Source organism: Aedes albopictus, chromosome 2 (assembly GCF_035046485.1).
Source record: "Aedes albopictus strain Foshan chromosome 2, AalbF5, whole genome shotgun sequence".
Lineage (NCBI taxonomy): Eukaryota > Metazoa > Arthropoda > Insecta > Diptera > Culicidae > Aedes > Aedes albopictus.
Genome location: NC_085137.1, coordinates 317,640,916 through 317,662,553, shown reverse-complemented (window position 1 = coordinate 317,662,553; position 21,638 = coordinate 317,640,916). Strand labels below are relative to the sequence as shown.

At 38.4% G+C, this 21,638-nt stretch overlaps 1 protein-coding gene across 1 annotated transcript; it reads left to right on the top strand.

Annotated features, from left to right (window-relative positions):
- The first annotated feature begins 579 nt into the window (after window positions 1–579).
- On the top strand, window positions 580–20,911 carry LOC109420807 (L-lactate dehydrogenase). Its single transcript, XM_019695254.3, has 5 exons — window positions 580–752; window positions 929–1,066; window positions 1,156–1,273; window positions 19,404–19,993; window positions 20,060–20,911. Exons 2-5 carry the CDS (start codon window positions 944–946, stop codon window positions 20,222–20,224), a joined length of 996 nt encoding a protein of 331 aa, XP_019550799.1. The 5' UTR covers window positions 580–752; window positions 929–943; the 3' UTR covers window positions 20,225–20,911.
- Window positions 20,912–21,638: the final 727 nt, after the last annotated feature.

The following is a 21,638-nucleotide window of genomic DNA, read 5'->3' as shown; positions in this document are numbered from 1 at the left end:
CCCCTTTACTATTGTAGCTATATAGGTCATGTAGCATGTATAGCATGTCAAAAACTTTCACAGTAGTTCGATGAAATAGTCCCATTGACTATCTGTTCCATGGATTCGTTACATAAAACCCATATGGAGACGCATGGCCTCTAACTGATGTTTTTCATAGAAAACATCGACCGACGAAACAGTAGGTATGTTTTGTCGTCACTTTTATGGAGTGACTGTGCACCTAACTGTATATCGTTGCTGGAGAACCCTAATAGGTGCGTTCCAAATCACCCTCCCCTAATAACCGAACACGTGTGAGAGCGCATCAACTTCGCGCGCAAAGAGAAGACGCGTATGCGTTCATCCAGCTGGGGTGGCGGCGGTGGGAAACCGGCGTGCTTCGAACGCTCTCTGTTTTCCACGAATCTCTACCGTATCCACTTTCCGATACTTTCCGATGACTGAATCATCACCATCATCATCGTCAACCCGGGGGTAACGCCGTCGCGTCTTGGGTCTCGCCGCCAGCCGGAAAGGTCACCTTCAACATCTTTCGCCGCCGCCGACGACGACGACGACGACGCACGGGAGGATATTACTCCTCGCGTAACGCCTCGCAGCTTATATTCTGTGCCCGGTGCGTCGCGTATTCGCATACGTATTCCGTCGGTCTTACTGTTCGGTGCTCGTTGTTCTCCAGTGAAGAAATTTGATTGCTCACCTAGCAGAGGTGCATTGTTCTTTGAGCTTTAAGTGACTGAAAGTTAAAAGTAAGTGTGGATGTTCTGGAATTTCTGGTTCGTGATATGGCATCTTGAGTGCGATTTGAGTGATTTCGATAAGAAGACTGTGTAGTGGGTGGCTGATTTTGCGAGTGACTGAATTGGAATGTGACCTTCAAAGTGACCTACATGGTTGAATATCTATCCTGAAAATTTTCTTCCAGAAACCCCCAATCAAAATGTCTGTGAAAGCTAAGCTGATGAAGGAAATCGCCGAGCCGATGGCCACCTCGGGCAACAAGGTCACCATCGTCGGTATCGGCCAAGTCGGTATGGCATGTGCCTTCAGTATCTTGACCCAGGTAAGTTGCCGCACCTACAGAGTAAGTGCCCCAAGCAAAGTGCCTCAAGTTAACGGAAAAAATCCCACTTTTATCGCCGCATCGTGTAGAGCGTGTCCAGCGAGGTGGCTCTGATCGACGTCAACGCCGACAAACTGAAGGGCGAGATGTTGGATTTGCAGCACGGTTCAGCCTTCATGAAGAACGCCCAAATCAATGCCAGCACAGGTAAGTGAACGCGAAGTGAGCGACAACCGGATCTATCGCATGAAATGAAAGTGAAATTGTAGCATCTGGAAATGTACTTTCCCTTTCGATGAGCAGATTCTCTTTCGGTAGCATAGGGGTAGAACTACATAGATATGTACGCCCAGCAACAGCATACTGAAAACTTCGTAAGGGCATCGCACCGTTGCTGTTCCGACTACCCCGTCAATTACGGATATGATTGCGAAACGAGCAAACGGACAGGGGAAGCTGTGGGAACGAAAGTAAAAGTGAATGTGACTCTTTTTGCACAATGATGTGAGTTAGTGGGTCGGTACGACGAGGGAAGACGACGACGACGCGTTGCGATATCAGCCGTTCCTCAGTGGAACAACAGTGTGCGCATGTCTCTGCTCAACGCAACGAATGTAATAGAATTCTACACTTTTGCTCTCTGGCTGGCGCGCGACCTACACCCATAGCACCGGTTGGGAGCAGCGGTCAAACACAGATGTTTTGGGATGTTTTTTTTTTTCTCGTGTTCTGAAGTGCGTGGCCGAATTTTTCCCAACGGTTGTGGATGCAACTAAAAAAAATTCTTTTTGATTGAGGGATAGGTATTCCCCTATCTCCTATAATATGAACCTCGTCTTCAAACTCTGCAAATAATAACTTCCAAATAGTGCACATCGAATCATCTGTCATTGAGCAATCAACTTTATTTTGCCTCGAACATTTTAATTCAAGTCAACTGCAAATTTTATCATGTAACACTTGCGCGTAACTAGGAATTTCCCCCTTGTGGTTAGTACTTTTTCATTCATATGGAAACTCCGTGATTGATTGCATAACCAACATAACCAATCAATTCATCGGTTATTTGTGTATTATAATAAGATCAGATTTCATCCAACAATGATTACACATAAGAGTTCGTGAAGGTTAAATCATATGACCTTTTAGTTTCTCAATATTGGGACTCGAATGATCTGTGGGAACGAAATTCTTCTTGAAATATCACTCCCACTGAACCCTGCCTTTCAGCATTTTATTCTATAAACACTTCTACAGATTTTAACTGATACAGTGTATCAAACAATTGTCCGTACAGTAATTTGTAGGTCAAAATATTTTTTCATTTAAAAGTTTATAACTTTTTTATACGCCAATTAAAAACACTGAAATTTTGACCAATTATAACTAATATATTAAAGCTCCATTGGTAAAATTTTGAGCGAGATCGAATAAGTTTTCTGAAAACTATAGAACTTTTAGTAAAACTTATAAGATTTTTGAACACATTTTTAAAACATTGTATCTCAATATGTACTTGATGAAACTTTTTATTTTTTTTGTGTTACAGCTTATACCTAACGCTTTCATATGCAGCTTCATTTGAGGTTTTATATTCACTAGAAAAAATATGAAAAATCTGCATATGTTCAGAGTGTCATTTGGAAATTCGTCATGTTTTGATCAATAAAATTGCCAAGTGTTATCAACTTTTTTTAAACTCTCTTAATGTAATATTTTTATACAGGACCTACTAAACTACATATGAGGAGTAGGTCCTATGGATTTTTCGTTCAGTCAATGCACTTTTATTGGTGGAAAACGTTTGGCAGATTATATGTGCAAAATATGGTAAATTTTTAAACATTGTCAACTACATAAGCACATTTTCCATATTATTCCAACCTCAAACATAGCTGCATATAAAAGCCTTAGGTATAAGACGTAACACAAAAAAATGAAAAAAATTTCACCGACTACATATTGAGATATAATGTTTTAAAAATGTGTTCAAAAATCTTATAAGTTTTACTAAAAGGACTATAACTTTCAGAAAACTTAATCGATCTCGCTCAAAATTTTACCAATGGAGCTTTAATATATGATTCATGATTGGTCAAAATTTCAGCGTTTTTGATAGACGCATAAAAAGTTATAAACATTTGAATGAAAAATTATTTTGACAAAAAAATTGCTGTACGGATAATTGTTTGATACACTGTATCTTTCTTCACTAAATATAATTATAATTATGCATTCGTTCATCGGTTCTACAACTTTATCTCGTTACGAAAATTTCCTGGACTAGCTACGAATCGAACTCAGAAAATCTCAGAATGGTGTGGTGGAGTGCTAGGGAAAAATATACCTACCATAAAACAACCAGAGAAAGTTAGTCATCTAACACTATATATTTTTCCTAGTAATTGATGAAAACTTGCATCGACATAGTTAAAAAAAAGTTAGGCTTACAAGGTATCTGTTTGGATACGTTGTTGGCTACATCGTAACGTTATTCCAGTGCTGAGCGTATAGTAGACCATATTTGTCGATCTTGGGATATATTTCTTCTATTTTGTCAAATGTTAAGGCTGATCTTCCTCAACCACGTACAACCAACGTGGTCGTGGTCGTCAATAATGAAATCGTCGACCTGTACCTGGTTCCCTGCTAAATGTTGTTAAAAATTCCGAAAGCTTATTGGTCTGTCTACTTTATCGCGCTCGTTTCGTGACCCTAGAGGGTCACCGAAAGAATCAGCGTTTTATACAGAGCAAATTTCTTATAGCCAGTAAAATGACCTAAGGACAGAGCAACTAAGATGCGTGTATTCACTTCCAACATACGCAAATTCTTCAACTACTTCAAACACATTCCCATCATTCGCTACCTCAGCACTAACATTAGTAGGCCTGCCTCTATATCTACCCGCAATCATGTACTTCGTCAGTTGTCAGTTTATTAAACCAGGCATTTTAACCATCCTACTAGGAGTTGGGCAATCCTTTAATAATCATTCATAAGTAAAATTCTGATGTGCTGATAAATGCAGTTACTTGACGCGCTTAAGAACTGAATGTTTTATTGTTTTCAGCTCGATTTCGTCTTTCCTAACCTCATCCAGAGTTGGTGGTTCCACTACTTGTCCGTCACAGACTATGCCAATTCTGTTCCAGGGCACATCTACATCGTTACCATTGTTCTATCTCACTGCAAATATCAGTAGGGTGACACAGCTGTCAAACTCGGTACATCGCCGCTCTAGCCATCATCGTTTTTGGTACGTCGCGTTTTGGTACCCACTTTCTGATCGGTTTACCCTAACTTGCTCCTGATTTTCGGGTGTGTGGCTCGTGTGTTGCTAGTAAGCGAAATAAGGGAAATTACACTTTTCAGCCGAAATTGTTGTTTTTAATCAATGATTCTCTTGGTTTATCACTTTGCACGATATTATAGGTAGCAGTGAAGCAATGTAGATGTATCAAGCGCATTTCAAAACAAAAGTATTGGACGCCATGTTGAATCGACTGCTGGGATGCTGATTATGGCCCTTCGTCATCCCCCTGGCAAATATCCTTCCCAGGCATTGCACATGGCGGGTTCTGAAATAATCTTTGCATAAAACCTTCGCATATCATTCCGATCCATGTTTCTCAATACCTCAGTAATTACATTCTCTTTGCACTGCAGTTTCATGCTGTGATGAATTTGTTCCTCTTCTGCCCTTACCACCATTTACCGCTCTCTGTTGATCCAGGTACCGGCTACAAGCATTCGACTCATGGCGGTATTCTTCTGGTTCGTCCGTAGTTGCCACTCTAAACTTTCACAGTCTGTGCCCATCACCAGGTCCAGATCCTTTAATCTTTTCCGTCTCCGCCTTTTCATATAGGGTGCGGGCACCAGTTTTGGCCAGTCTAAGGGAAATCATTTTTATAAAAATAACCAATAATCCTATGAAAACAACCAATGCGTCAAAAGAAAGGTTTCAATCAATATTTTGAAGGAAAAATGCAGAAATCATGCCAATACTTGATTTTTGTATTAAAAGTGGCACTGGCCAAAATAGAAGCTCTGCCGCAGTTTTGGCCATATTCTTAAGTTTGGTTTCTATTTTGGCCAATAACGTGTATTCCTTATGGAAGTGGCCAAATTAGAAGCACCCTGGCCAAAATAGATATATGGGAGCAGATTTTTTAAGGAAATATTTTTTTTCTTCCAGTTTTTAATCAAAATGTGTGGTTTTCACAGCTGTAATCATCATATTGTATTAGGATCTACTAGTAAAAAATAAATTTTCGCCGATTTAGATCGCAACAGGCTCAATACCGCACTATGGCCAAAACTCCGGACTGGCCAAAACTGAAGCTTCTACCCTAGTATGGCCAACCAACCTTCACTTACAGGGGATACTCAAAATAACTGGGACAGGTAAAATTTTCACTTTTCAAAAAATGTTCCTCTCGCCATAACTTTTTGAAAAGGGCATAAACTATTCTCAATTTTTTACTGTAAGTTCATCAACTAGTTGTGTATCAGTGGTTTAAATTTGGAAAAGATCGGGCTATTCTACACGAAGTTAAAAAGATAATAGAAGAAGGTATAATTATCCGATAGATAACTTTGAGCTGTTATATCTCCAGATTGAATGAACCGAATGAAATGAAATTTTGATCATTTATGACTAATATAATGAACTTTGAAAAACAGTTGACTTAATTTGAAATTAAGTAAGAAATAAATAAGAAAGTAAATAAGAAAAAAAGTTATGGTGATTTCATTTGTTCCATGTTTTTTCAGTAAATGTATCTATTTTTCATATGCATCCCATTACTTTTTCAATTTTATGCCGGCTATTTGGTTGTTTTCCTTTGAAACATAAATATGTTCAATTAAATTAGAGGGAATTTAAATGAACTATAATTACTATCTCGAATTTTCAAACGATGATGAAGTTTTGGATAAATTGGTGTTATATTAGAAAAATAATCTAATCTTTATAATTTTCTTTCGTGTAAAGAATTTTAAGTTTAGTCAAAAGTTTTTAATAGCTCATTATATAAGTCATAAATGATCAAAATTGCATTGCATTTGGTTCATTGAATCCGGAGATATAACAGCTCAAAGTTGGCTAACGGATAATTATAACTTTTCCTAGAACCTTTATAACTTCGTGTAAAATAGCCCGATCTTTTCCAAATTTTGACCACTAATACACAACTAGTTGATGAACATACAGTAAAAATTTGAGAATATTTGATGCCCTTTTAGAAAAGTTACAGAGAGTTGAACATTCTTTGAAAAGGGAAAATTTTACCTGTCCCAGATATTTTGAGTATCCCCTGTACGTTCCGTTGTTATCCGTTTCTGATGGCAGTTTCAAAGGAGCTCAGTATTCGACATCCGATAATGAGACCATCATGCCCCAATTTCAAACCGCAGGCATCGATCGGTTGATGAAAATCTCCAGCTTCTGTGTGAGCTCTGCCGATGAGAACCACATCTAGCTAATATACAGCAACCCAGATTTAGTATTAGAGTAGAAACTCACAATTTCGTTAGGTTTAGTAATCTGGTTGGATATTTTTGTAAACTCGCAAAGTTTTCAACACTTTGATTCTTGCTCCTATATCGATTTTGGTTTCAACATTTGGTTTCAACGCTATTTGGCTACCAAAATATTGGAAGTTTTCGATCTTCATCCACAGGTCTCAATGATGTCAGCACATCTTCCCCTTCCCCATATTTAGCAGCACTCTGATGTTGCAGTTACCATTCAGGCCTTAAATTTGAAAATCATCTACACTTACACACTGCCTTACAAGATGCCTATTAATATCGATGGCACAAATTTCCCAAATGGAGGAGAACGTGCCTCTGGAGCCGACCTACTGAATCCCAGGTAGTTACCTCATTGGATCCTTGGGTGTCAGCATGTTTTGCCATTTCTATATTTTTTTTTGCTACAAATTTTACACAACAAATTCGGTCAAGATCTATCAGTCTAGAAGTGATACCTACAAGAAGCAAAAAACTCATTTCTGGCATGCGTACTCTTATCATCAAACGTGGAATATGTATTACAATACGAACCTAATCACTATATAAATATTCAAACGTGTTGCCCACAATCAGTTGATTTCAAAAGCATTGGCGAGTGCGTTGACAAGTGATTAATTTGACCCGTTCGCTAAAATTGATAGCAAGAAATGAACCGGCCGGCGGCCACTCGCGCTAAGTTAATCAGCAATTTTAAAAATACCTTCTCACAATTCGATGTCATTCAGCATTCTGACAAATCTTGCCGGCCGGTCGATGGCTTGGTTATTATTGTGCGGTGTATCGCGTGAATGAATCGATGAATGGGTGTTTATGTTTTTGAGATGGTTTGGGAATCAATTAGAGCTTAGGTGTTTTTAGAGTTGAGCTATCCTTGAATGTTGGACATATCAATCAACAAGTGGTTCTATTTTTCCATATGAGTACGAAATAGTTTGAAAAGTGTTGACACCCAAGTTCGATGAAGTCTGTTGGAGTCAGCCATGTGATCAATAAGGCTTCCCCAACAAGTTAAAACTACACCATGGATTGTGATTTTGTATCCTTAATATAAATATTTGCATTTGAAATGATCGTAAAAAGCGCGGTCGATATAAATTTTACCTGTGTCACGTCTGTTTGTCTGTGCCCAAACTATAATCCAATGATATGACGCTGTGAAATAACATTATTGCCATATCTGAACTTGAACTTCTCCAAGCTCTTAAGCACAGCACACGCTATTGGATAGCTAGCTATCCAACTGACGACATCAATATCAATTGCATCTGTCTGCATCTACTGCTCCGCATAGAAACCAGTTTATGCCATCTCATCGAGCAACGCGCAGCGCAGCGATGACGAAATTTCTGAGAAGCCCTTGTCGCATCATCGCAAATAATCGCCGCCTGACGAATGCTCTCTAACTTTCTTGGTAGGTATGTGGTAAAATGTGACCATGAGACATTAATTGAATTAATGTCGTCAAGGTCGCGGTCTAACTCAAGCATTTCAACAAATGTGTCAGAATGCAAACGTTATTATAGCTATCAAGTTTATTTTAAGCTACGACCTTCAGTTCAATCAAGCAAACGAAAAAATAGGTCAACCAGTCTGGCCCTACTTGAATTTTTGAATCGGGGAGAGTTCATTGAATTGTAACTGGAATAATAACTGGCATAAATATGCGAGTTTTGAACTTTTGCAAACACCCGTCACCATTTCATTAATCTGCATATTGATAGTCAAACTAGCTGGACCTTGACCAAGTGGAGTGTGTATTGATTGAATTGCCGGTCAGTTCATTAAGATTATAAAATAAAATGTCAATTCCTGTATACTTTTTCAAATATACGTAATTTATGCAAATGCAATGTTGATACGTCGTTTTTTTTTTAAAAAGTATCCACTTATCCGCGATCGGTAATGGCGGCGGCGGGCATATCCAACCGGTTCGGAATTTGACGTTTCTTGGGGGAAAGTCAAAATAGTTTCATTCCCCTCCTCACCCCTTCACCCACCGATCGGTGGCGCCAACCGATTGCGATCCCCACGAAACGTCAAAATTCGAATCGGTTGGTTGTGCCCGCCGCCGCCATTACCGCTCGCGGATAAGTGGATACAATAGTTGACAAATAAAGCTCTCAATTAATCACCGTCGAACTACTCATGGAACTCACAACTGAGAAACAAGCTCTGTTCCAGTTGAGATGCTACTCCAATCACTACCAACATCGAACAACATGTGCCATCCAAACTGCTTTGAATTGGAAGCAACATTCACGCAACACATGTTATGTGTTGCGCTACACCGGAACATGGGGCGCCATCTACTTGTCAGTGTGGACGAAATAATTTTGAATCCAATTGCATTGCATGCAATGCACGGTGCATCACATACGGTTATTTCTACGGCGAGGTGATACTTGGTTCACGCTTCTAACTTCCGAAACTCAGTATATCTCAATCCAATCGGTAGTTTTTCAGACATACTACTGAATTCCAAACAAAATCTAGTGGAACTCTTGGAACGTGTAAAAATAAATTAAAAAAAATCCTAACAGAAAATCTGTAGCCGTTGATGTACTCGACTGTAGTTGGGAACTAATGTTTTATAGCTTCTCAGTCTTGACAAAATCAAAATAAAATAACAGCGTTTTGATTTTGTCAAGACTGAGAAGCTACAAAACATTAGTACCGTAAACCGGGGTCAAATTGATCAGCGGGGTGAAATTGATCACTCGGGTACTACTTTGTAATTCCATATTAGGAACTCTTAAGCGTCGTAATGATCTTAAACTTTTTACGTCATCTGATTCGTAGATGTCTAGAGATGAGTGTAGACTTTAAATTTTTTAGAAAAAAGTTAGTTTTGCCTTATTTTTTCAAGGAATTTGCAATGTATTTCTCATTTAGCTGGAATCATTGCTGCTAAACAATCAATTGCTAATAGGACTTCCCGTGAATTCTCTGTTTTAACATTTTCGTGGAGCCTTGGTTGGGTGTTATGCAGCTAATCAGAACATGAAATTGTTATAAAAAGTTCATTTTATGAAGAAATAGACATTTATTTTAAAAGAAATCACTTATTTCAAATGAAATTGCCTACCTTTAGGCGTTTAAGGGAAAATTTAAAAATTTAATTTTGCATTTAGTATTAAAGTATTAAATTCACTAGTTGTAAGATTTTAGACGCGTTATTTGGTTATAGAAGAGCAAAATTAAGCGGTGAAGGAAATTTTCCTTTCCAACCGATGCTTAATTGTATACTGATCAATTTCGCCCCAAAGTGGCATTTCCAATATTTTGATATTTGAAGTTATTTAACTTAAAGTTTAAATTTGTTGAACGAAATTCTTTCACAAGGTTCCATGGAGATCCACTGGGTACTGGTTTTACAGAAATTCTTATGGCAATATTTGAACAGGCACTGATGTTATCCGCAAAAGTTGTTTTAAAGTGATCAATTTGACCCCGGATCTCGGTACCTTTATAGAATCTAAAAATGATTTAATGTTTAATTGAATTTGATAAAAATTTCTAAAAAATAGATAAATGAATTATTTTTGTTGATTGTTCTAGTGCAGTGATCCTCAAGCCCATTTTTTCAACTGCGTGTATTGCAACACCTGGATCGATTTGTCAATGTTTCAATATGTTATTCTTGATTATTTCGGAAGTAGAACAACTTCCATAAGAAACATTGCAAGGAATTCTACGACAACATAGAGAATTGGACATCATGTGCTTCCGGCGGGCCGCACTTTGGTGACCGCGGTTCTAGTGGATCTACTGAATTGTTTTGAAACATTTCAAATACATACTACATACCTATGGAAATGAATGTAATAAGTTCTGTACCTTTAAAATCCACCCTATAATGCTTATCCACAGACATACAAACATAACAAACAGACAAAACAACATCACATTTTCCATCGACGAAGTTTCTTTCGATTGTTCTCACATCCAGAGGCGCGCGTCAAGCATGAATGGATAACGTTTGCTTCTATACATATTTTGTCACTTTCAGCGGTACACCCGGAAACAATGCCGGAACACTACCAGTAATCTCTACTGCGGTCAGATCCTATTTTCTTGCTAGCCGTACATCAGGATACCGAAAAAGTGCGATTTGATGTGTCGCATACATGAGTTTGGTTCATTTTTATTGTTGTCCACTTTACGGCGGGACACCAAGAACCGGTTCCGGAACAGCACCGAAATAGTTTTCATATAAGGTCTGAGAGTATTTTCCTGCTTATCATTCATCAGGTTATCGAAAATGCCGCGGTTGCTGTGTCGTATGGATGGGTTTAGTTCGCTTTTATATTTGACCACTTCCGGCGGGATACCTGGAACCGGTTCCGGAACACTACCGTTTTAGATATGGTCCGAGACTATTTCCCAGCTTACCGTTCATTAGGTTATCGAAAATGGCGTGGTTTGATGTATCGCATGCATGGATTTGCAGCATTTTCATATCTAGCCGCTTCCTGGGGTACCGGTCCGGAACACCTAAATGGCTATAACTCCGGAACGGTTTGCCCGATCTGAACCATTTCAATAGAAAACAATTGTATCAGATTCCGCGTCGAATGAATTGTCGGTCATTAAAATCGGTTGAGTGAAAAGTGATGTGAGTTTTTTTTTTGTACACACACATACACACATACGCACACACATACATACACACAGACATCACCTCAATTCGTCGAGCTGAGTTGGTTGGTAAATGTGAGTCGAGTCATTTTTGAAGTGAACATATAGCCTTTCCAATACAGCCTGGATTCGCTGGTTGGGTCACGACTGCGCCCCGATTAGCGAATCGTGTTCGTTCGTTGGGGCAACTGACAACTGATCAAAATGCTCTAGACACACGCAAGTGACGAGAAATACGTCACAAAACACTCACATACTTGCACAAACGTTCAGTATATAGGAGCTGCGATGCCACGGCGGTCAGACGTCAAACTCGTTTTGACATCTATTTTGACATTGACAGTGCTTTTTAGTTGGGTTTTGCCCTAACCAGTGAACATCCAACCATCGAGACAGCCCATCTAACGAGCTCTCAACGAGCGAATCGGCACTGTACACTTAATGTACGAGAAATGCAAAACTCAGGAAACTGTGTCCAAAATTAGCACTCAAAATTAATATGATGGTCGAAATACGAGAAACTAAAACAGTTGAATAAATACCCGTGAGGAATTTTACTTTATTCACTAAAAAAAATCAACAGAAATTCCACAGACAAACAGACGTAACACTTGCGAAATTTCCATCGAACACGCTTTTAACGATTATTTTAAATTTTCATAGTTGTGGCTTTCACAACCAGAGGCGCGTGCATAATTTTTTTATGCGTTTGACGTTTCACACTAGCGCCCTCTGCTACGAATATGGCACAACACAGTGATTCGTACAACTTTTCCACCAGGTGATGGTAGTGTGAACTGGGCGATGGATTTCCATGAAAATCGTTCAAGGTGTTACGTCTGTTTGTCTATGGAACTTCCTTCAAAAACTCTTGTAAGACTTCTGCTGATACTATAGCGAGAATTCAACCTGAAACGTTTTTATAGAATTCACAAAAAAATCTGTAGAATTTCTGCATTTGATTTAACATTAATTGCTGCAAGACCACCACACATGCTGTCCACAATTATACCAAAAAGTTCCATATGTTCTTCAAATGTACCACTTCGAACTGTTACATGAAATCCTCAAGAAAAAGTTTTAAACATTTTAGTTGACTCTTAAAGCTCCACCAGAAGCTTTAGAGGTAGTCTCGCCAAACATCTAAAAAAACCATTTAGATTTTTCAACAACCTTCCATGAAAAACGAATCAATTTTATACCAAATGTTTCTAAAAAATGAGCAAATAAGCAATACATTTTGATAACAATTGATTTGCCCATCAATCAAAGAAATAGGGTAGTGGAGGTATTTTGGACCGGGCAGGTATTTTGGCCCACCTGGAGAGTTTTATGATATTTATCATATAATCTCTACTAAATCTTGGTATTTTTTTTTATTGGAACACGAAAAGTATTCAACTAAGTGGTGACCTTTTTTATGTCAGTTAAATATGCTGTTCTGTTTCAAAAAAATAGAGAAAATGTTTTCACTTCCAATGAATCGCACGGAAAAGCACCAAAAACAAAGAAGGTGACAAATTTGTAGCCAGCTTCGAAGAGGTATTAAATTTTACAAATAAACATTTATTTCATGTGAATGTAGTTATGGCCTTGTTAGAACTCAAAATAAACTGTTCTTAAACTCGGTGGAGCGATAATATTTACTAAAATAATGGTTTGAGGTATGGCCAAAATATGTTCAACATAATCAGATGTGGACATATTTTGGCGCACCTGTCAGATTCATCTCTCCAGTTCATTTTAATGGAAGAAAACATTCATGCCAACGTAATATACTCTGAAGGTAGATAAGTAGCAGACGTTAGGACCTCCCGTGACCTGGGTTGTTATACGTTTATTTTATAATGAGATTGTTATGGGTTCGATTTGTTCTAGCTACTTCTCGTCAAGTTGAAAATTTCAGGTATTCAGTCATCCAGTTTAGAACCGTTGTCCTTCTCGGCAATTGATGGCCTTCCTTCTCATTACAATATTATGGAATCCCCTTATATTTAGCAAAATCGCTAGACTTTCACACTTCCTTTGAAGCATTACGTAATTTATGCATGGTAACTGACGTCATGAATTCACATTTGGGTAACATTTTTTAATGAAACATCATACTACAATAAGTAAAAACTGGCGATTGCAACAAAATTCCTTCATTTTTTAACGTTACGTAATTTTTGAACATTCCCTGCCTCAAAAAGTGAAAAAAAGTTGTATTACTCACGTAGTTTTAACTATGTGAAAAGTTTAGCTGAGATGCCTTCATTTCATCATGCAATTAAAATTTAATGGGGTGAGACAAAATATGTTCACTTGATGGTCCAAAATAAAGTCTGGTGGTGATGATGATGATGATGATGATGATGATGATGGTCCCGCCACATACCCCTACAAAGGTTTGAGCTAGACGATATATCTTTAAGATAATTATTAATAATGATCAATGAAATCAGATTTGCAAACTAAATACGGTCTGATTCTTATTACAGATATAAACAACATTATAATTTGTCATACTATACAGCAAAAACATAAATTTCAAAATACTGCTGCTCTCAACTACAGATGTTTGCAAGCGTTACTAGTGATCATGAAAGATCAGAAAATCAAAAATATTGCGAGGATTGATAACGTTCGCGCGATGTCAAAACAGTCGGCAATATTCTCATTCTCAAGAAATTCCCGACATTCAACTAGACAACTCACTACTAATCTACAGAATCCTTCAACAGTACAAATATTCCATATGATAAATAAATACAAAAATGTCATTTATACCTGTTACCGCGCGCGAGACTCAAACTTTTGTAGACTACACAAAATAAGTTCAGTTAATAATACTACGTCAACAAATATAAAATCCATCATCATCATCGGGGCGACCATTATAGTTTGTTCGTGCCTCCTATTACAAAATATAAATTGTCCACAAAAATATCCGTTGGTAAACTTCGTCAAGATACAAAATCTAGTCAAGAATAAAAAGTCAACAGAGTAGCTGTTCAAAAAGCAGCTTTTACGTGTGAAATACATAGTCTCTTAAACTGTGATAGAGTTGCTGCATTCGTGATGTGGTCAGGCATCGAATTGAAAACATTTATACCTTTATAGTACAAGGAATTTTGTGAAGCACCATGCAAAAAGTGGGGTGTTCGTATTTGATCCGCGTTTCTAGTGTTATAACTATGAATGTCACTTCCTCTTTCAATTCGGTCACACAAATATCTAGGCAGCATACCATTCTTTAATTTAAAAATGAACACCAATGTTAAATACACAATTCTTTGCTTCACTGACAACCACTGAAGGGCGTCCAACAAAAAAGTTGAGGAAGTGAATCTGTTACATCTTAAAATCAACCGCATTATTTTATTCTGCAAACGCTGTAGCCTTGATATTTGTGTTTCATTAGCTAAAAACAAAATGGACGGGCAGAACTCAATGTGTGGAGAAATGATTGATTTGTACAACTGTATTTTACTAGCAATAGTCAAATCGTTTTTTAATCGACATAGAATACCATACTTTTTGGCTATTTTCTTGATGACATTGTCGATGTGAGCGTCAAACTTTAGTCTGTCGTCAATAATCACGCCAAGATATTTAATTTCGCGCACGCGATCAATCGTCTCACCATCAATTTCTACAGAGACTTCAGAGTTAACTCGACTCCGCGAAATAACCATGAATTTAGTTTTACTAATGTTCAATTTCAGCTGTTTGTACTTCAACCATTTACTCAGAGAACGTAAATCTGCATTCATATGTGAAACGACTTCCCTCAAATCTTTTGCTGCAATGAATATCACGGTATCATCGGCAAAAACATTAATATCGCAAAACCGTAAGACTCGTCTCATGTCATTGATGTACATAATGAATAAAACGGGCCCTAATACACTCCCCTGTGGCACGCCTAGGCTGTTAACCACGGGGCTCGAAATCGAATCATTAAAAACAGTCCGTTGAGTTCTGTCAGACAAATAGCTTTCGAACCATTTGTATGCAGAACCCGAAATTCCAAAGCGCTTCATTGTTTCCAACAACAAGGGCCGAGAAATCGTTTCAAAAGCGCGTTTCAGATCCAAAAAAACCGCAACAATAGTATCTTTACGCTCTACATTTTCTTTCCATTTCGCTAGCACCAAGTTCAATGCGGTTTCACAGGAATGACCTTCCCGATATCCCGATTGCTCTGGTATTAGCAAATTATTACTATTTAGATATGCTAACAGCTGGCCTTTTACAACAAGTTCTAAAATTTTTTCTAATGTGTGCAACATATTGATGGGACGAAACTCTTCGGCTTTAATCGTTCCAGCAACTTTTTGAATTGGAATCACTATGGATTCCTTCCAAACGTGCGGCACGTGCCCAGTTTGTAACGATTCATTAATCAGGTCCAGCAGATTGTGTCCAATGACATCAAAGCAATCCTGTATTACTCTCGCATTTACATTATCTACGCCAGCCGTTTTGCCCATAGAAAAGCAAATATTTTTTAGTTCTTCCAAAGTTATTGGGTGAAAAGATTCAAATATACTATTGATGCTAATCGGCTGTTGTATTTCGTCAGGCTTATCTACTAATTCAATTGATTGATTAATAGATAAAACACTATCGACGAAATATTCATTAAATCTACTCGCTATTACTTGTTCAGACTCTTCTAATGTGCCATTGAAGGTTATGGACCGCGGTTTTGATGTACTAGGTTTTAACAATGACTTTAAAATTTTCCATAACTCTTTGCTGTTGTTTTGATGCTGATCAATTTTCCTCTGAACATACTCGCAACGAGTTTGTTTAACCAATTGCGAGTATTTATTGCGCGCGACCTTGTACCTTTGCCAATTTCTAAAATTTTCATTTCTACGCCATTTTTTGTACAATTTGTCTCTTTTGCGTTTAAGACGCAGTAGATCCAAATTGTACCAGCTGTTCGTATTTTTTAATGTAACAACTTTATTTTCGACTAGTTGATTGGTACAGGTTTTCAAGACGTCAGTTAGAACAGCTGATTTCCGATCTAAAGAACCGTCGTTAGTATGAAAATCCACACCTCTTGCAACAAGACTCGAAAGTGCTTGTTTTGAGTACTTCTTCCAACACTTTAATTTTACAACATTACAATCCTCTCTGTCATTTTCGTCAATATTAATTACTAAAGTTTCATGGTCAGTTATTTTTAATTCTGGACTTACAACAACATTTACAGTATCAAAATTTGAATAAACATGGTCAATTAGAGTTTTGCTGTGTTGGGCAATACGCGTAAAATCATTTACTTTTTGTTTCAAATTATAAAAGTCTGCTAGCCGTTTCAAATGATTCGAATTCGGATTGTCACACCAATTGATATTAAAGTCGCCAGCAAGTACATTACATTTACCTGAATCTAAAAACGTCTCAAGCCAGTTTTCCAAAATTTGAATAAAACGCTGGTCATTAGCACTGGGAGAGTGATATAAAACACCATAATTACCCATCTTCAAGCCACGTAAAACTGCAATGCCTAAGAGCCAATTGCTTTCACAAGCCTCGTTTAATAGAAGCTTGTACTGAACTGATTCTTTGACATAAATAGCAACTCCGCCAGTATGTCTCGAATGTGATACACAAGCAGCCACATTATATCCCGGTATACTATACTGATCAAATGCATTCACATCAACAATATGCGTTTCTGACAAAAATACTAAAAATGGACGCTTTTCTTCCACAATCTGACGTAATTCTACGTAGTTTGTAGATAACCCGGCTATATTAAAATACAAAATATCGAATTGATTCACATTTCTACTGGAACTTGGTTGCTATTCATTGAAATGTAGGCTGCTTTTTTTCTTTTTATACAATTTCTTAAAAACTTCACATTCATGACTGAATGCACCGTGGTTATCGTCCAAGTTCATGTTACGCTCGATATTTATTTTGTTACAATTAATACATTTCAAAACAGTTGACGTACATTCGGATGTCTTGTGACTTCCACTGCATTTAGAGCATGCTTCACTATTTTTGCAATTCATGCTCATATGCCCGAATTCTCCACATTTGAAACATCTCAAAACATGAACCTCGGGAACAACACGGCAACGGTCAAATTTAATAAAAACTTTTCCCGCGGTCAACAAACAACTGTGGGTCTCTTTATCGACCTCAATTATCACGTTGTATTTATTGTACTTAAGTTGTGGATTTTCATACATTCTTATTACTTTTACTTCATTTATTGCGATGTCTTCATTTTGATCTTTCAAAATCTGAATGAAGTCATCGGAGGAAAACTTCTCGCTCATGCCCTTCACTTTAAGCCTCGGCACCGATGAGGGAACAACTGCATTGTAGTTTTCACCCAAATCGCTTTGAATGTCATCTTTCACAATATTAACATTGTATCCTGTTGCACACTCAGCAATAATAGAGCCATCTTTCCCGTGTCTAAAGTTACTAATTTTGTGTTTTTTTGGATCTAGTTTACTGTTCAAAACTTTGCGAGTATCCTCACAACTCTGATTGGACTCTTTTGGTTTAATCACAATAACAGGACGAGCCTTACGAACCACTTCTTCTTTGGCAGTGCTCTTCTTTCTGTAACTTTTATTATTACTTTTAGTCCCATTTTTACTTTTTACTACATCCGCGAAGCTAATATTATCAACAAAAACATCATCTGACGTGACGTCAACGTCTTCATTAACCTTACGTTTTTTGCCTCTGGGATTCAGGCCCGGCTCCGAAGCCGTTCTCGATGTACCTTGCTGAACATTCATTACAGCTACTTTTTTTAACGGATTCAATTCAAAAAATGAAGTTTTCATATTATCCAACTCTTTGCTCACAGATTTACTAAGTTCTAAAACCGCCTTTTCCATAGCGCTATTCATACTTCTCCCCAATTCTTCCATCCCGGCCTTTAACGCGTCATTTATCTGAGCAGCAATTTGCTCTCGAACGCCACTGATCGAGTCAGAAATAGAAGAAATCTTCTTCAACTCTTCTTCGAACTTTTGGACGGTCGAGGGCGCCAAATTCTGCTCGCCACAACACTGGCTCGATAAACAATTACTACATTTGAATTGCAGACTTTCGTTCTCACTGACCAGCTTTGCTACAGCTTTCGTCAGAGGAGTGCACTTGTAATGGTACACTCTTGAACACATCGAGCAAGCAGTTGGTATGTCCGACGGTAGTATAGAACTACCGCATACACACTCAGCCATCTCGCTAGCTTACCACATACACGATATTACAGACAAAAACATGCACGCAACGCTAACACAGAAGAGACAATAAACCAAATCAAAAATTTACCAGCCGCCAGCCGGTGCTGGGGCAAAAATAAATCCACAATTAAGCGCAGTTTCGAGTTCAAAAGGAATCGCTCAAGAAACTTCTTGAGCGATTCCTGGCAGAAACTTTCTACGGTGACGGCCATTTGAATTTTCATTTCTTCGCAACTGCGTACTGCGATGGAAGAAAAACGGTTTCTTGGGCGATTCAGGCAAGGAATTTCCCATGCATCAAGATAGGCCGAGAAATTCCTTCTGAACTGCAAACAGCGCTTTAAACGAGAACAAGCACCAGAGACAAATCGCCTCCTACTTATCCCGCTTTAAAACACTATTATGCTCGCAGTAGAAACTTTGTTCTAGCGGCAAATTCACTATTTCACACACAATTATTGGTTATTTATCACTGCACTGCAGGAACAAACTACACTGATCACCATCACCACAAAGAATGGTCCAAAATAAAAGCCAGGAGTTTTGATATTTCTTGTATTTACTACAACAATTTTGTGTTCTGGTTGGCCTTTTTCGACAGAACACATGTTGCTCTAAGTCATGGTTTCCCAAAATGTGGGTCGCGACCCCCCAGGGGGGTCGCCAGCCTTCATCCAGGGGGTCGCGAAGGACAGATTTTTTTTTACTGTAACAGACTACAAAATGAGGGAATTTCTATGGGGGGTCGCGAAAACTACGTTTGCTAGCAAAAGGGGGTCGTGCGATCTGAAAGTTTGGAAATCTGAAAGTTTGGAATTCTGTTGCTAACATTTTAACATTCTTCGCGCACCTCGCTGACCTAGTGCACGTTTAGGGGTCACAATGACCTCAATGCACGACTAGGGTTAAAACACTTATTATAATCATGCTTTTTTCAGATTTCGCCGTCTCTGCCGGATCCCGCCTGATCGTCATCACCGCCGGTGTGCGCCAGAAGGAAGGCGAAAGCCGTCTGAACCTGGTCCAGCGTAACTGCGACATCCTGAAGGGCATCATCCCCAAGCTGGTCGAGCTGAGTCCTGACTGCATCCTCCTGGTTGTATCCAACCCAGTCGACATCCTGACCTACGTGGCGTGGAAACTGTCAGGCCTGCCCAAGAACCGTGTCATCGGCTCCGGAACCAACCTGGATTCGTCCCGCTTCCGTTTCCTCATGTCCCAGCGGTTGGGAGTGGCCCCGACCTCGTGCCACGGCTGGATCATCGGCGAGCACGGTGACAGCTCGGTCCCAGTGTGGTCCGGAGTCAACGTTGCCGGTGTCCGCCTTTCGGAACTCAACCCTGCCATTGGCACCGCCGATGATGACGAAAAGTGGGGTGAACTGCACCACGAAGTCGTCAACAGTGCCTACGAAGTTATCCGACTGAAGGGCTACACTTCCTGGGCCATTGGTCTGAGCGTTGCTTCGTTGGCCTCGGCTCTGCTCAGAAATACTTACAACGTTCATGCCGTTTCCACATTGGTTAACGTAAGTTATTCTGAACACCAGCACTTCCATCCAACCAACCTTCAAATATTTCCTTCTTCTCTTCAGGGCGAACAAGGAATCACTGATGAAGTCTACCTTTCGCTGCCATGCGTCCTCGGCAGAAACGGCGTCACTCATGTCGTCAAGCAGATCCTGACTGAAGCGGAAACCAAGAAGCTGCAGGAATCGGCACGCATCATGGCTGAAGTTCAGGCCGGAATTAAGTTTTAAATTGATAAACCAACTAGCATTTAACTATTTATAGCTACTCTAAAACCAATTAGGAATCAACGTGGAAATCATTTTTCTCAATCTCACCCTGTTTAGATAGATTTAAGCATGCACGCCAAAGTCTTTAATGTTATCTGCCTCCTATCATACTGAACGAACAAAAGCAACTACCTACTTATGTAAACTATGATAGAAAGTATTACAGAGGAAGTCGACTCAGTATCGCTACCAGGAAAATATAAGTCTTTCGTTTGGATTATGACAAAGCAAAAACTTATTCTCTGTTATGTAAATTAAGAAATGGAAATTTAAGAAAACACATAACACACCCTACCTCGAAAAGCATTTATTCTCAATTCGGTAACTCAGGATTGGATGAAATGTTTCTAAATAAAATTTAAAGTAACACTGATGTTCTCAGATAGAATACATAGTAACAAATGCTCGCAGATTCAAGTATTACTTTGCAAACCGAGACGGAAACGTTCGGTGGAAACTTAAGTAAAATTGATTCCGAAACTTTAGGAATCCTAATGCGTGATGAAGCAAAAGCTTGAAATTGAACGTTCTGACAAAAGGTGCAATCGATTATCAGATCTCTGAACCTAGAAAAAAAAAGTTTGCTGATAAATTGAAGTCTACTTGATGTGCAACATGATTGAGAAAATAAAACTAATTAACACCGGAGCAATAAGTCGTTGTTTGTGTTTTATTTAATCTTTCATTGATTTTTTTTATAACCAACTTCGAAAAAAATCACAAGAAACTTCTCGTCAATTAGAATTCATGGCGCTTTTTTGTGGATGGCATAAAAGATACTACCCGGGTAGAGGTAAAATACTCACGATCACACATACATACTCACTCACAGCATGATATTGGTTTGATTGATATAAGAGATAAAATATCTGAAAATAAGATCTGAAAAATGTTCCTGTCACATCTGAACAATATCAAAATTTGATATTTTAAGATCATACGAATAGCTCGCTGCTATTGGTTAGATCGCACAAAATCTAAATATGATTTGATAATGATGCTCCAGGAGTAAATTTTTGATTTTGTTTTTAGATCTTTTATCTCTTATGTCAATCAAACCCATATCACTTTTTGATCTCCATATCAAAATATGCTATTATTGAGCTCTTTTCCTCTACTCGGGTACTCACATAACCATTAAGCACTATTGCAAGCGTTACATAAGTCATTTAACAGCTTTTAAGTGCCAACAAGCTCTGTAAGAGGTTTCCAAACCCATACAGGTCGTGTCAATTGGATACAGACGATAGAAATACACTAGAACTCCAATGGCGCTGTAGTCACTTTTCCTTTTTAATTGAATCATAACTTTTATTGTAAATATTGATTGTTTTTAAGAGTCCAGCTTGAAGAACATCTTTTGTTTTGGTAAACA